The following is an 18,144-nucleotide window of genomic DNA, read 5'->3' as shown; positions in this document are numbered from 1 at the left end:
TTCTCTTTGCTGGTAAGCCTTTACCTACAAACTTGACTTCAAAAATTTTACACACTTGCTAAACAGAATGAATTCTCAATAATGTTTCCACAATCTTCAATCTTTCTGCTATTGAGTACATCATCTTGTAGAAAAAGCGAGAGATGTTCACTCAATGTAATCTTACAGTCAACAAATGTGGCGAGGGTGTGGTGAGGACAAAGCAAACAGTCAACCCGTGTGCCATCTTTGTTCAAGCATTTTGTGTTGGTCCTCTGACATGCGACCTTTTATGGATGACAAGGTGAGCTTTTGAAATTGCAATGCAACTGCAGACTACACAGATGGTGAGATTATCACTGGACCCTTTCAGTGTGAGGTGATCCTAATGAACATTTGTTATTCAAGGATCTAAATCCTGACCAACCTGCTTGCCTGTCTATATACATTACAGACAGGCTCCACAGAATACCACTTAACAATTCTAGTTTCAATAGTGGACACTACAATCTGTCCAGTGTTTCATCACAAAGCCTGACCAACAGCACACATGTCACAGTACTAATGGTGATGGTGAAGGTGGTAGTAGTAGTAGTAGTAGTAGTAGAAATAAATAAATGTGTGTGTGCTGAATGTTACTGTTTCTTGTCCAATCATGCCAACAACAATGACTCACCAACTTATTCACATGAAGAATTGCAGGAATTGGTTCAAGAACTTTAAAGATACATATAACTGCTTCTCTGGCATACACACACGAGACACAGAGAGAGAGAGAGAGAGAGAGAAAGTGGGATGGTATAGCTAGACGGTCATTACAATTTATGTTCTTTTCTTTTGATAGCTCACCTTGACTTTGTTTGGTTCCTGACTTGAATGCATCCATCGAGATCCATTTAAAAAGGCTCCTTTAAATCCTAGTAAAATACAATAACAAAAAATAAGATAAAATATTTGATGACCTCAAAAAGTTCAGATATATATAAAAGAAATTAAATGACAAGGGAATAAGAAATTATGTCATAATTTTAATTAGCTTACAGCTGTTTCTGCCATAAGATGCAATGCACTAATAACAAGTTATTGGTATCGCTCTGATGAAGCTAAATAATAATATCATCTCACATCATATCTCTCTGTATATAATCATATTACACATACACATTTTCTGTGTTAAATGGAGAAGTGGTGACAAGTGAAAGTTCTACAAATAATCTTTTCTATTATAGGGACAAGGCCTGAAATTTGTGGGGTGGGTATAGTCAATTACATTGACCCCAGTACTTTAGGAACCGGTCAGGTGGGCTTGGCATCATTCACATTTGGGTAGTGTTTTTTATGTGCCACCGGTACAGGAGCCAGTCAGGGGGCACTGGCAAATAATCTTCATGTTTGATAGACAAAGCTGAATGCTAAAAGGCTAATCTCTTAACACTGTTTTACTTAACCTCCAACTATTTTTCTATAGAATATCAAAAGAGATATTCTATTAATTGTTGGTGCCATCCTAAACAAGACTACAGTAATCAACTTACAACATAGCTACAAGTTTAGTCAATGTCATCAACTTTTGGAAATTGTTACTCTGAAAGAATAACCACATTTACTCATTGCTTTATTAGCAGAAAAGATATCATGGTACTTTTCAAAGATGGGCAAGAGTTTTCTACTAAAGCTTTGGCCTGGCTCAAGCTGTGTGAGTGGATTTGATAGATGGAAACTGGAAGAAGCCTGTCATGTGTGTCTCTGTGTTTTTGTTTGTTTGTTTGTGTTTGTTCCTCATCACTACTTGACATCAGTGTTGGTTTGTTTATGTCCCCATAACTTAGTGGTTCAGCAAAAGAAAACAACAAAATAAGTGCCAGACTTAAGAACAAGTTCTGGAATCCCTTTCTTTTGACTAAAACCCTTCAAGGCAGACCTGTTGCATGGCTGCAGTTCAGTGACTGGAACAAATAAAGATGAAAGAAATGGGAAAAAATTCTTTGATTGTTTTTTTTTTGTTTTTTTTTTTAATCAGATAAAAGACAAACCACAAAAGCCTTCACCCAACCTTTTAAAAACATTTCGTTTTTAACTTGTTTCTGAGTTTCAGTAGTTTAATCAACATTTCATCCCTGTTTGTATCCATAGATGAGTTCAAGCCTAATACTGTACGTAAGTAAACATCTACTCTTCATTTTAGTGGGCAGCATCTCGATTTCTGAGGTGCCAGCCATCACGAAAGAGATGACATCAAGAAAAAAAGCAGAGCCTCACTTATCAAGCAAAATGATTCAAGATGATTCACATAACAGAGATTTAAGAGACATCACTTAGAGAAGACAACCATATCAGATCAAACGTGATGCCAAACAGCTCTGACACACGGACATTTGAACTGATCCCAAAACAATCATTCATCTACAAAGACTCTAACAATGGGCTTGAATCTACTTATTTTAAGGATTACTATCACAGACTAAAGGTTATCTTTGATAAACGTTTTCGTCTGATCTAAATTGATAGGAGTCCTATCAAAATAAAAAATATATATTTCTTTACTACCCACAAGGAGCTAAACACAGAGGGGACAAACGAGGACAGACAAACGGATTAATCGATTACATCAACCCCAGTGCATAGCTGGTACTTAATTTATCAACCCCGAAAGGATGAAAGGCAAAGTCGACCACGGCGGAATTTGAACCCAGAACGTAACGGCAGACGAAATACGGCTACGCATTTCGCCTGGCATGCTAACGTTTCTGCCAGCTCGCCGCCTTATATATAAAATAAAAAATATAGATCAGATCTACAGCAGCATTGTGTCCTTGAGCAAGGCACTTTATTACTTCACATTGCTCCAAGTCCACTCAGTTACCAAAATTGAGTTGTATTCATAATTCAAAGGACCAACCGTGTCACATTCTATGCCATGCTGAATCTCCCTGAAGCTATTTGGCAGTGTACAACCAAACCAAATCTGATAACACTAACAAGAACAACCTTCAAATTTTTTGCCATGATCTTTAACTGTATTTAACAATGTTTTAGTATAAGAATATGAACTGTTCAAAAATGTGTAGCAGCAGCACCGCCACCACCACTACCACCATCATTATTATTTAATGTTCACTTTCCATGCTGTTGGACAATTTGAAAGGGAACTGGTGAGCTGTAGGGCTGCATCAGGCTCCATTATCATCCTTATCTTGGTTATTATGGCTGGATGCCCTTCCTAATGCCAACCACTTTACAAAGTAGTATCGGGGTGCTTTTTATGTGGCACCAGCACTAGTGAGGTTGTCATGTAATTTGCAAGACAGAAAAGAACAGAGAAAAAAAGAGAAAAATAGCTCCTACTACAAAGAGGAAGTGTTTGGGAGAGGAAGATGGGGATGGATGGTTTTATGTCAGGTGTTTAAATGTTCAAGTAAGACAGAAGGACAAGTACAAGTGTCTTGCTGTAGAGAAGATAGATGGGTGAAGGAGATAACAGGAATGTAGTGTGGAGTACCAGGGCAAACTGTCATGGTATAAGAAGGTGGGTATAAGGGAGGCTACAGACAGTGGGTCAGGGGAGGGGGATGAGAGAGTGAATACTTTTATAAGGGGGGGGTAAAGAGGTGGAGGAGAAGTTAGAGGTTAATATAGTGAGTGATGAGCAGAATCAGAAAATCATACATTAATAAGTTTATTGGTGACAATTTCTTATAATTGTTCACCATGTTTTACATGTCAGCATTTGGAGCAAACCATTGGAGTCTGCTTTTAATCGAAACTGCAATCCAATGACCGTGAGTTCGCTTCCCTAACCACTGGGCCATTGCACCTCCACATAAAAGTATATAATTAAATGCTGTAAGACATTCTGTCTGGTGGCTTCTTTGTCTTTCAATGGCTGTCCTTCTGCTGCTATTTTTATTATCTCTTTGATTACGATTCAGTAAATCGTTACATTCAAAGGAAACTGTTAGTTTAATTCCTTAATATTTTTCTTCATGCTTTAGTTCACTGCACATAGAATGTTAGCTTGCATGCCACCGCATGAAACTATGCCAAAGCAGGCTGTAGAGCTTGGCACACTCCTCTGGCTTGCCAGCTCCTGCCAAACTGTCCAAGCCATTCTAGCATGGACAATGGACTTTGGAGGATGATGATAAGGATGGTGGAGTGGAAGCAGCAGTGCCACCAATACCACTGCTGTTGCTGCTGCCATTACCACCACCACCACTACCATCATCATCATTATCCAAAGTCCACTGTCCATGCTAGCATGGCTTGGACAGTTTGGCAGGAGCTGGCAAGCCAGAGGAGTACACCAAGCCCTACTGCTTGCTTTGACATGGTCTCTAAGGCCTAATGCCTTTCCTAATCCCAACCATTTTACAGAGTGTACTGGTTGCTTTTTACATGGCACTACAGAAGTGAGGTCACCAAGTAATCTCATTGCCAAATGCAATTTGCAATTTGCAATGTGCAATTAATTTTTTCTTTTTGCATTTTCAAATACATTTTAATAAGAATCATTTCAACAAATGTTTGAAAATTTTTGCAGTTTTTATCACTCATTGCAAGCAATCTTCTAGTTAAGATTGGAGACCAGCTTTGATTTCCCTCTCAGTTTCCCCACTGACAGTATTTTGGCTAAGCATTGTTGTTATTTAACTCTGATACAACAAATATATTAAGCCTGGAACATAATCCATTAAACTGGATATTGTCAGCTTAAACTGATAATATCCAGCCCAAATATTCTACCCTTTTTATCTTGGAACTGCCCTACAATACCATTCTATAAATAATCATACAACTGGAATCTGGAAGCTATGAAATAAGGCAGGATTAATTCAAAACAATGTGAATCAATAAACATTACATTTGACAGACTAATCTGAATGCTGAAGGGTTAATGAATATCTGGACCCACATTGTCTAATGTATCCTTCTTTCTCTTAAGATAGTCAGAGATATGATATGAGGAATATTAGTCTGCTAATTCTAGGAGGTCAAGCTGCCACATCAAAGCTCCCTATGCCACATTTTGTCCTGATTTAGTTTTATTATTATTATTACAATTGATGCAAGGAGGCAAGCTGGCAGAATCATTAGCACACCAGGCAAAATGCTTAGCAGCATTCTGTCCATCTTTATGTTTTGAGTTCAAATTCCGCCAAGGTTGTCTTTGTCTTTCATCCATTCGGGGTTGATTAAATGTCAGTTACACACTGGGGTCAATGTAATTGATTCCCCCACCCCACCCACCAAATTCCAGGGCTTGTGCCTATAGTAGAAAGGATTATTATGATTGATGCAAGGCAAAATTGGCAGAGTCGGGGGGGGGGGTTTATTTTGTAGTAAGTATTTAGTTACATTTCTCAGTTGTTGTCTTTGTCTTTCTTCATTCTGGTGTTGATGTAAATAAGCACCGGTCCAATAGTGTAGGTGATTATATTGATTGTAACTGTGTCTATGTTAGAAATCATTTTTATAGGCCTAAATCTGAAACCAGTGAGTGCACATGGATAAATGGTTAAGGGCCTTTGCCTCAAGATTATAAGGCTGTGAGTTTGATTCCCATCAGCATGTTGTGTCCTTAAGCAAGACACTTTATTTCATGTTGCTCCAGTCCACTCAGCTGGCAAAAATGTGTAGCACCTGTTTTTCAAAGGGCCAGCTTTTTCACATTCTGTGTCATGCTGAATCTTCTTGAGATCTATGTTAAGGGTATGTTGTGTGTCTGTGGAGTTCTCAGCCACTTGCATGTTAATTTCATGAGCAGGCTGTTCCATTGGTCAGATCAACTGGAACCCTCATCACTGTAACCAATGGAGTGGCAGGCCTGAAACCATTTTCTAGCAATGAGTATAAAATTCAATTGTAATGGCCCCAGTAGAAAAGGAAAGTCAGAGTCTAGATTAGCAAACTATCATCTTTTTCAAATGAACAATATTTGTCAATGGGGACCCTGTTGACTTTTTTTATATTTAATATTTGTAACCTCCATGTCTTATAGTAGTCCACAGTCACATACGCAGCTCGGTGGAAACATGAACAACAAAAGGTAGATTGAAAAAGTAGGAGTTGAATTTAGTGTGCTAGTTTGGTTTTACTTATCAAACATAGAAAGAAGCTTCAGCTTTAGAAAGAAAAATTCAAATGCAAAATAAAAATGAAGAATGAGCAGAGTTTTGGAATAAACGCATCACTGATCTGGCTATAACTTGTTTATTAACTTTTTTCAAGAATTCTAGATTTCTATGTTTTCGAAAGTCAACATTCTACATAAAAAAAAAGATGTTGAAGTTTTAAAATCCCCCTCCTTGTAACCTTTTCATTTTTAACTTCTTTTGCATTTTTGAGACAGTGAAAAAAAAAAAAAAGAAATTTCAGAAAAAGCCAAAAATGAAAACGTTATGTATATTTTCTCACAACAACACAAAGTATAGTGAACTGCTGAATTTTTATTTCAAAATAGACAACATTTACCGTTTGTTTTATTTTGAAAAAGAAAGTAAGTCTGTTTCAGACAGTAAAAGCTCTGAAACATTTTCTTTTAAATCAAATTAATTTGTTATCAAATTAAGACAATAACATGAAAGATGGAAAATAAAATAGAAATATGTCAGATATTTTAGTAAAATTCATAATGATTCGTTTATAAATTTTCTTTTTTCAAATGCAATGGCTTATTTGTAAAATTTTTTTTGTTGATATCCAAGAAATTGAATGCAGATGATAAGATTGGATAATAATGTTTATTCCAAATGATTGTTAATGCCATAATTCCAATGTCGTTATGAACAAAATAATTAATTTTGTCAAATATCCTAGAGTCAAGAATTTGAAATAGAAATATTTCAAAATGAAAAATATACAATTCATTGTGTGACTTTCATTTTCTTTCTCCTCTTTCTTTTTTCTTTTATTTTCTATTTGAAAGCTTCGAAAAAATTTGTGGCAGAGTTGTTATAATTGTTGTAAGAAGTGAGGATAAAATAAATTAAAAATTTTTTTTCAATTGTCATAGTCTTTCATGTTAGAAGTATATAATTTCAATGAAATTTTCAAAAAAAAAAAATGTTAAAAGCCAGTTAAGTGATGTGCTTCTTCCATAGCACTGCTGGATAAAGATCAAAGCTACCTGAAATAACAACCAAAAAATCTATGGAATTTATTTAGAAACTATTATAGTAGATCACATAATGCTAAGTGTTGAATGAAACTATTAGTGAGATACTATAAGCAAAACTATTCTTGTATGGAATAAAGAATAGTCAGGCACCAAATTCAAGGAATAGTAGTAGAATGTTAAATTTTCAGAACTTCATTTAGAATTATCTCCCTCTTTCTATCAACAATATTTTTTGCATCACACTTGCTGGATTCCTTTCATAAATACTTGATTATTACCTTAATAATGCTAATAACAACGCTAATTGCTGTAACATTAAAAAGGATCTTAAGAGATACTTTTAGGAACTTGATCAAATGGATGTTGAATAATTGGTAGGGCTGATTCTGGGTGTGCTGTTACCATATCAAAACCAAGTTCATTTGATGTTTTCAAGGAAACCATTTATTTACAGAAATATAAACAGAGGCTTCTGCCAAGGGTAAGCTGTATGCCAGAAGCATCTAGATAAACCTTTATTACTAGAGATATGACTACATACTTGCTAGGAAAAATATCTGTGTCTTCATGTTGTGAGAAGCAAGAAAATTCTGTGTTCATGGTAGACAAATGATTTCTTTTTAACCTGGGGTTGAGCAGTGACCAAGAAACTTGTTTTCTTATGGACTTCTGCTGCTTCTGTCTAATGTGTGGCATTCATCTCAATTTACAGCCATGTTTTGGTGAGAAACTCATGGAAATTTCCATTCAGAGCCATACAATTGAATGATTGTAGCTAAAATACTATTGGCAAACAATTAGGCCAAGATCGTCTGATGTATTAAAGCTGTTGTTCGTTACTGAGCTGCAATCTTTCTTGTCTACTAAAGTGTTAGGAGTGGTACAAGAATAAACCACTAAAAATTGGACAGGCTAACAGATGTAAAAATCTCAGTGAAATTTTACAATAGCTGGCCATCAAGTCCCATATTTCATGGGAAAGGAAAATTCCCTTCTTTCAACAGAAACAGAAAAGGACACAGAGAAACCTAAAATCTCAAAGACCTCAGGGCCAGACTGAATCACACCCATACACTTTAAATACCTACAGCCTGAAGGAGTCACTGAATTCACCACTTTGCTTAGAAAATTGTTAAATTCCCATAATCTGGAAGCTGGATAAAACTGTTGCAATTCTAAAGTCCAACAAATGCCCAAGTATCATCACACAAACCCATCACCCTCCTATGCATATTTTCAGAAGTTCTAAGAAAACTAATCTTTTTACATCACTTCCGCACATTTTCTGTTCACCAAATCACAATATGGATTCAGACTGCTACATTCAGCCACCCATTACAAACAAATTTAACACAAAAAATACATGGTTGTTATAATAATGGAAAAAACAAACAAAAAAAAAACGACACAATGTTTTAATTCCTATTAATATTAACAAAGCCTTCAACTCCATTCTCTGCTCACCATTCATTAAAAAAAAAAAAGAAAGAAAAAGAACAGCAAATGTACTGAACACTCCCTTAATGTCTAATGTCTTAGAATTCAGAATTCTTTGTAAAATATAAGGTTCATTTACTTACATTGTCTTGATTTAATCACGCATTGTCTTGTAGCTTCAAGATTTCAATGCTGCGATTGTATATTTTTAGAATGATATTGTAAGGTAGGTGTGGTCAGTTTAAACATAAAACAAGTAGAATATTTTGGCCAGATACGGTGGGATTAAATGCTAAAGGGTTAAGGGGGTAGTCTGGTTAGTAAACAAGATGTCAGACAGCCAAGCTGATGCCATGCACAAGAACAATACTTGCAGATCCTCTAATTTCTTCAATGGAGAACCACAAGGATCATCCTCTCATTTTGCACTCATTTTTTCAGCCAATAAAGGCGGCCAGCTGGCAGAAACGTTAGCACGCCGGGCGAAATGCGTAGCCATATTTCGTCTGCCATTACGTTCTGAGTTCAAATTCCACCGAGGTTGACTTTGCCTTTCATTCTTTCAGGGTTGATAAATTATGTACCAGTTATGCACCGGGGTCGATGGAATCGACCATTTGTCTGTCCTTGTTTGTGCCCTCTGTGTTTAGCTCCTTGTGGGTAGTAACGAAATAGGTATTTCATCTGTCTTTGTGTTCTGAGTTCAAACTCTGCCAAGGTCGATTTTGCCTTTCATCCTTTCGACGTTGATAAGTTAAGTACCAGTTGTGCACTGAGGTCAATCTAATTGACTGGCCCCTCCCCCAAAATTTCAGGCCTAGAGTAGAAAAGATTATTTCAACCTATAACTTAATGACTTTTTCATGTTCCACACAAAACATACACAGTCTCATACAATGATGACATTAGACACACACACACACATCTTCCTGCATTTCTCCAGAAATTGCTGCATTAACCAAATTCACAATCTCCTTCTCACTAATAATTCCTTCATCTCCTTCTTTTTAATAATTCTTTATAATTTTCGGCACAAAGCCAGCAATTTTAGAGGAGGTCACAAGTGGATTATATCAACCTCAGTGCTTGACCAGTGCTTATTTTACGAATATCAAAAGGTAAATTTGACCTTAGTGGCATTTGCACTCAGAAGACAAAAAGGCCCAAGAAATACCTATTTCTTTAACTACTCACAAGGGGCTAAACACAGAAAGGACAGACAAACGGATTAAGTCGATTACATCGACCGCCAGTGCGTAGCTGGTACTTATTTAATCGACCCCGAAAGGATAAAAGGCAAAGTCTACCTTGGCGGAATTTGAATTCAGAACGTAGCGGCAGACGAAATACTGCTAAGCATTTCGCCCGGCGCGCTAACGTTTCTGCCAGCTCGCCGCCCAAGAAATACCACTCAGCATTTTGACCAACATGCTAACAATTTTGTCTGGTTACCACTTTAATAATAATAATAATAACTGCTTCTACTATAAAGAGGGAGCTAGTTGATTTCATTGAGTTCAGTTCTTGACTGGTACTTATGTTATATCAAGCCTGAAAGGACGAAAGGCAAATTCAAAAATTCAACCTTAATGGAATTTGAACCAAGACAGGCGAAATACTGCGAAGCATTTTGCCAGGTATGCTAACGATTCTTCCAGGTTGCCAATGATGATGATGATGATGGTGGTGGTGGTGGTGGTGGTGCTGAGGAGGAGGAGGAGCGGGCAGATTTTTGGAACAACTTCCTTGGAAGTCCTACACTCAAGGGGAAGGTAAAAGTGGGAGAGGGAAAACTGAAATTTTTGGAAGAAAATTGTTCTGAATTGTTCAGAATTGTGTTGCATGAAACAGAGAAATACTTTTAAAAAACATTTAAAAAAACCCCAAACACTACTCCTTTTTATCCTCTTGATATAAGGGTTTTGAGGACAACTATTCCAAAAGTTCTCCATAGAGTAGTACTTTATTTATCAATGTGAAGTCAAAAGACATGATTTCTACCAACTCCCAGAAGAAATAACATAGAACACCAAAGACAAGGTACTAAAAGTTACATACAAATTCCTCACAACCTCCATAAAAAAAAAAAATGTGCAAACATAAGAGCGAAATATGTAAAAAATACAAAGGTGTACAAACAAGACATTAAATTCATCATGATCTATCAATCCTACCCTGTACCCCCGCTACCTCTCCGTAACAAAACCACAATAAACTTCGAAGAATAAAAAAATCGCACGCTATGCACCATAAGAATTTATACACACGCACGCACCGAAACATTAACACAAGAATGTAAAGCCACTTGGATATGCAAAAAGATGAGTTTGATGTTTCCCGAATTGTAATGCCTGCAGTCTCTGTCACAGCATTAAAAACCACGTCCAACAACCCGTTCACACACACTTACAAACACCTTTAAAAAAAAAAAAATCATTTATCCCTTTCTTAGCCAGAACAAAGCATAAAAGCAGGGTGGTTTATATCTTGGAAATAGCAGCAATTTTAATAGAGTCACTGGTCTCAAACACTCTACTAGGATGCACACCACTGAATAGTAAGGGCTGGGAAATGACAACTGTTGCGCTCTGATTGAGTCAACTTTTCCCACTTAGGCGGAATTCTGGTTTAGGTACCCAATATAATCCCTCATAACCTTTTTTCTATTTTGAGGAATTTTCAGGAATTTTTTGCGAAATTGTATTCTTCACACGGGAATTCAGACGATTATTAAAAACGAAATTTTTTTAAAGCGTCCCTCCAACCACGAATCCTAAAATTTCCACTTTTTCGATTTTTTTTCCCGAAGTTTAAAGTACGGCAGATCGAATACTTGGCTTAAATCCCAACATTGAACCACTTTGAAGTGCATCAGTATTCCATTAAATATATTTATAGGGAGAAAAGGAATATATATTGAAAAACATTAATCCATGTCAGAGTGGCAAAGAAACTAGGAAGGTATCAGGTAGTCGTGGGATGTGCAAAAACACTAGCTATCTCGCTCTTAAATCATACATACAATTTTTTTTTCACAATTGTATGAATTCCCGTGTTTAGAAGACAAATTCGCAAAATTTTACTGAAAATCCCCCCCCCCCCCAAGTTATGAGAAGTCATATGGGGTGCTTAAAAGAGAATTCCGCCCCCTAGTTCAACTGCGAACACAATAACAGGACGTGATATTAGCGGGGTGAATAGAACGCGATTTGTTGTATTTTAAGGTATGTTTAAGGGAGTGGGTAACTGGTTAATGCACAGGACGGGCAAAGCAAATGATATACCACTGTGTAGTCATCACCATAAATTACGGGTGCACCGAAATAAACTGGATAATGGAGTGAGAGCAACTTTCACAGATTAACACACTGCACTCCATAGACTCTTCCCTGCATGTCACAGTGTAGTGTAGTATGGTCTTTGTTTTAAACGGTGACCTTATTTAACAAGGAAGACAGTTATGTATGTGGTGATTTATCGTTCGGTTGACCGATTTGGATGACATATAACTCAGCCGAGGCTACACAACAACGAACCGTTGCTAGAAGCAACCATATTCCCTTTAAACAACAACCTACTTACTCAAAAAAAAGAGAAGACAATTTGGGCTAACGCTTCACTTTCACTTTGTCAAACTGGTGATAAGTGTTGGGTGTGCATATAAGGTACAGCCTTGCCTCACCGTGTCACGTTGATTCTACCCAAGAATTACGTTAAGGGTACTTATGTCTATGAAATACTCAGACTCTTCGCACACTAATTCAATGAATAGTGTGTCTTGTCTGGTCGAACAGCCAATGGATGCATACACATCGCAGTCGACAGCAGAGTCCATCGCACAGACATTATAGCATTATATTGTGGCACCCCGTCGTTTACGAAGACGTGAAATTAACGTGCAAGTGGCTGAGCACTCCACAGACACATGTACCCTTAAGGTAGTTCTTGGGGGAGATTCAGCGTGACACAGAATGTGACAAGTCTGGCCCTCTGAAATACAGATACAATAGAAACAGGAAGAAAAAGTGAAAGTTGAGGTGAAAGAGTACAGCTGGGTTCGCGAATACCCCCTGCTGGAGCCTCGTGGAGCTTTAGATGTTTTCACTCAATAAACACTCACAACGCCCGGTCTGGGAATCGAAACCGCGAGTCCGCTGTCCTAACCACTGGGTGCCTCGAGAAAAATCGTCGGTGACAGAGACTGTCAATCACAGTCCCTGCACCACTTAGATGGCATTCCGTATACTTAGCTAGGGAGCTACAACATAGATGTCATTTACTTCGACAAGCTTTAGACCAGTGACACAACCATTTTTTTTTTTATCTGCGGACCCCTTCGTTCACTATATTATTCTGGTGGACTCCCACAGCCATTCGATGTTTAAAAACTAATTTTGTACACACTTCCATAAATATTTCGTACCTCGGTTTGAAATAATTTTTTTCTACACTTTTTTTGAGTGCATTCAACGTATCTGACCACCAAACCTGCCACAAACCACTTTTTCCCGGAAAAGAAAGGGGAGGGTGGTGGGAGTTTTGTTTCGCGGGTTTCTTTTTCTTTTCCAGGTTATTTCACATGCTTTCAACGAATGTGACATCGAAATCACTCGTATACAGCTCCTTTCTACAGAAAAGGAAAGAATTTGGCTGGTATTTCTAGCACGTTTTGCTACCGCGTAACAGCTTTTTGCGATAAAGGACCCACCGATATTTCTCTGTGAAAATATCAAGATGAGGAAGATTGAGGTTCATCGAAAGAATGCGAAAGAACCTGGAAAAGAAAACAAAAACTTGCGAACGGGTCCTTTACGAAATAGTTACCGAAACGTGTTTCTTGCAATAGACACATTTACATCAAAACATTTTACAGACCCTATTGTGGATCCCCAATTTACTTTTTGCCAGCGAAGACTCCCAAAAATCTTATACAGATCCCCCAAAAGCCATATGGAGCCCGGTTGAAGAACCTCTGATTTAGACAAAGCCACCCATAGCATTCTGCTAATTATATTATCCAACACTGGAATCCGTGGAAAGGTACTGTAGTGGCAGGGGCGGATCCAAGGAGGGAGTGGAGGCCTGAGGGGCACGTACCCCACCCAAGAAAAGAAGTGCACCCTTCTAAATAATGTTATTACACCCTTTTATCCTGGAATTGTATTCCCTTTTGACCTCGTGCCCTCTCTTCGAAAGATTCCTGGGACCGCGCCTAAGTGAATTAAATGTTTCCTGACAATCAGAACTCAACATATGACCGATGGAATTTATTCAAGACCAGCAAAAGTCAGTGGTGTCCCTCCACCCAAAGTATTGAGTCGAGCCCGATATCCACCTACTCTTTTACTTGTTTCAGTCATTTAACTGCGGCCATGCTGGAGCACCGCCTTTAGTCGAGCAAATCGACCCCGGGACTTATTCTTTGTAAGCCCAGTACTTATTCTATCGGTCTCTTTTGCCGAACCGCTAAGTGACGGTGACGTAAACACACCAGCATTGGTTGTCAAGCAATGCTAGGGGGACAAACACAGACACACAAACATACACACACACACATATATATATATATACGACAGGCTTCTTTCAGTTTCCGTCTACCAAATCCACTCACAAGGCTTTGGTCGGCCCGGGGCTATAGCAGAAGACACTTGCCAAATGTGCCACGACTACGCTACTAGTACCGTATCCATTTATAGAAATTTCATTAAAAACCATCCATTTTTCTGAAACGAAATCGTTGGGGGTGGGGACGTTTTCTTGATATACGTGTAGTGTATTTACATATACACACTACACGCACACACACACGCGTATATGTGTGTGTGCGTGTATAATAGATACATAGTTAGACTAGTAAAATAATTCTACAACGAAAATGAGTAACGCAAAAAAAAATAATAATGCTTCAAGTCTATGATAAAAAAAAAATAAAATAGATTTTTTAAAAAAATGAACTTTGCCGGTTGCTAAACGAAATGAAACTAACTATAGTTTGGCATAGTGAAAGTGGAGCATTATATTCTGATGTTATTTGTAGATTACCATTGGACAGTCGTGGTTGGAACACTCTCTGGATTGGTATAGGGGATTGATTTAATATTGCTAAGAAAGCGTCTTCAATGGTGCGAATGGAATTATAATTTAAAAAGTTTGGACTGGAGTTGGATCGATATGCCACGTGCTCATAACTCTCAAATCGTCTTAAACTCTCTATTCTTATAAGGAATTATAATTCCACTGCTGAGTAAAGTACCACTAAATCTTCAACTTAGCGACAGTCGATGTGTCATTTTTTCATTTAGACAGTTCTGACAATTATTTATAATTAAATTCGTGTTGTTTGGCCGCCAAACTTAAGCTTTCTAGCTGCGACCATCGCGTCTTTATAATATAAATCTAATTGGACAACTTCTAGTTTTTTGGGTTTTTTTTTTTTAAAGAGAAAAGTGTGGTTTGAGAGCTGTTATTTGTAGCATATCAAGCGTCAACGGCTCTGTAATTTTAGCTATAGTCATACAAAGAGCTGTAATTATTTATAGCTCTAAACCATAATTAATCTCGAATTCCTCCCATCCACCCTACGGTACGAGTATTATTACGTTATCAAGGAATTATCGGATATTCTAACTCCATAGAAGTCCGGAAACAAACCGAACAAAAGACAGATATTTATTAATTGTTGTTTTCTCGCACATTCATGTTTTTTAAGTAGATGTCTTTTTTTTTTCTTTCTCTCTCTCTCTCTTCTTTTCCTATTTTACCTAATTCAGAAACAAAGGATAATTCGCGTATAACATTTTCATACACCCTAATTGCACAAAAACAATACCGAAACCATAGTAATTTACGTTTTGAGTTAAAAACAGAAATATCTATATAACTATTATCCCCTTTTGTGGGTATGTATTTTTAAAAAATATAATTGTTAGCAATTAGCAACGTCATGAATATGTTGTGGGCTATGAAACGTATCATTACAGACAGCTTCGTGCTGTTCACGAAGGTGCGCGAATAAATAAAACAACAAAAAAAAAGAAAAAAGATCTTAGCAATTAATTCTTACAAACGGAAATATTTACCATTGGAAATTGTTCGGTTAGTAGTATATACGACGGACAGAAGTTTTGCAGCCATGGTTGCTTGGAATTTTCTAAATGCTATTGCAATTTATTTTCGATGATATTAATTGCAAAACGGATATTTGATAAATCTCTAGTGTTTGTTTTAGAATATCAGTAAGAGGCTAGGCGTTGGTTTGGCTACATATTGACATATGATAAGCAATCAGAACAAAATAAGGAAAACTAAATATAATAATGGGTGAATTAAAAAGATATTTAAAAATTAATGTTATTAATTTTTCATAAAGTAAATGAGAACGGGAACCTAATAATTAAAAGCCGGTGTATCACACACCCCCTTTTAAAATATCTTTTGGTTTGGTCCATATCACGTGATTCTTTCACGAAACAAATGTTGCGTTGAATGGAAACATTACTACTAACTTACACTGCGATTTGTTAACTTGATTATGTATATACCGGTATATAAGAGGATGCTAATTAACAAAAATAATTTTTATTACTTTGAGCAGCTTTTTTCTAAAAAAAAAAAAAATAAAGAACGATAGAAAAACGAAAGTAATAGTTCTGGTGGATCTTTTTTTGTTTGTCTGGAGCTGTGGAAAATTCTAAGTTTATTGAAAATTTTTAAAATTTGGTGTATCAATGTAGTTTTCCAAACTGAATCTCATAACAGATTTAACTTTTTCCAGAATTTTTTTTTAAATAACGTTATAGAGGTTTAAAGTTTGATAATTTTCACCCAGTCAGGAAATAGGATGTGGGAGCTGTCGTTTTGTATGTGGAGTGTTTTTATATGAAACTGTAAATAAATCAAACTGCTTTATGCACAGCATACAACCTCTCATAACTCATAAATTTTTTTGAATTTTCAGAAAATTTTATTGAGTTTGTGGATCCGAGTTTGTATTCTACGCTCGGGAATTCATGTGATTATGCAAAAAAAAAAATGTGTATGTATTTGGTTGTTATTTGTAGCACATCTCTCGACCAGGATACAAGCAGCAGATGGGCTCAAGCAGCAGAACCCAGCATTGACACATATGCTTTCACACAGAATATATATTTGTCAACGCATACTATCTCGCAGACAAAAAGGTTCTCATATTTGGCTTGTTACAATGGAAACAGGCTTGAATGTATCTGTGGCTTACAATTGGCTAAAATTACCCAAAATTTGCGAACTTTAAAGGCTAATAACTATTGATTCATGGTAAAAATGAATTTCATGGCATTGATTAGCATATAAAGCTACATCATTACACCAAATCTGAACTCAAACTGAAGAGATTGAAAATTGGCTGCCAAGCAGAAAAGATTTGTTCTGGTTTTATTGCGAAAGAATAAGTACTGGATGATTTAATTTTAATTCTAATTTAAAGACCAGCACACTGGCCAAAATACCTAGCAGTATTTTGTTCATTTTACACCTAAGTTCAAATTCTGCTGAGGTCGACTTTGCCATTCATCTTTTCAGAGCTGATGAAATAAGTACCAGTTAGACACTGCAGAAAGGATTATTATTATTAGGAGTAGTAGTAGTAATAGTAATAGTTGCAATTAGGTAGTGAGCTGACAATCGTTAACCCTCTGGATCAAATGCTTTGCGACATTTCATCCAGCTATACGTGCAAGGTTCAAATTCAGCCGAGGTTGATATGACAAGTACCAGTCAGATACTGGGGAGCAATGTAATTGATTAGTCCCCCCCTCTTCCTCCTCCAAAATTTCAGGTCATGTGGTTTTAATAGAAAGGGTTTTTTATTATCATTAATCGTTAGCATGCTGGATGAAATGCATAGCAGTATTGTGTCCGTCTGTATGTTCTGAGTTCAAATTCTGCCGAGGTCGACTTTACCTTTCATACTTTTGGGGGTTGATAAAGTAAATACCAGTTGAACACTGGGGTTGATGTAATCAACTTACCCCCTCCCCCTTTATATTGCTGGCCTTGGTTCAAAACTTGAAACCATTATCATCATCATCATTATTATTATTATTTGTAGTAGTAGTAGTAGTTGTAGTAGTAGTAGTAGTAACAGTGGTGGTGGTGGTGGCAGCGGTAGTAGTAATAGTTGTAGTAGTAAGGCAGTGAGCTGGCAGAATTGTTAGTACACTGGACAAAATGCTTAGCAGTTTTTGTACTGTTGCTACATTCGAAGTTCAAATTCCACTGAGATTGATTTTGCCTTTCATCCTTTTGGGGGTCGATAAATTAAACACCAGTGAAACACTGGTGGAGAGGTCGATGTTGTAACTGACAAGTCTCCTCCCCCAAAATTTCAGGCCTTGTGCCTCTAGTGAAAAGGATTATTATTATTATTATTATTATTATTATTATTATTATTATTATTATTATTATTGAGTGAGAGAGCAGTTCATGCCATCAAAGTGACACTGGGGTAAAATATACGAAGCCCAATATACCCATCATGACTACCCGTCTGATAAAGGTACACCAGGCACATGCATCACAACCATATGTGCGCGACATGGTGATCTCATATCAAGATAAACAGCACATGACCT

At 36.9% G+C, this 18,144-nt stretch overlaps 1 protein-coding gene across 1 annotated transcript in view; it reads right to left on the bottom strand.

The window, feature by feature from the left end:
* Positions 1–15,872, bottom strand: part of LOC115222540 (phosphoenolpyruvate phosphomutase) — a 60,102-nt gene extending 44,230 nt beyond the window's left edge. The window contains exons 1-2 of the mRNA XM_029792798.2: positions 15,613–15,872; positions 829–896 (exon numbers count right to left, since the gene is read on the bottom strand). Coding sequence (XP_029648658.1) covers positions 829–896; positions 15,613–15,667 — 123 coding nt within the window. The 5' untranslated portion in view covers positions 15,668–15,872. The remainder of the gene's footprint in view (positions 1–828; positions 897–15,612) is intronic.
* Between the last annotated feature and the right edge of the window lie 2,272 nt (positions 15,873–18,144).

Source organism: Octopus sinensis, linkage group LG20, assembly GCF_006345805.1.
Source record: "Octopus sinensis linkage group LG20, ASM634580v1, whole genome shotgun sequence".
NCBI classification, from domain to species: Eukaryota; Metazoa; Mollusca; class Cephalopoda; order Octopoda; family Octopodidae; genus Octopus; species Octopus sinensis.
Note: the sequence above shows the minus strand (reverse complement) of the source record. Positions and strands in the feature narration are given on the sequence as shown.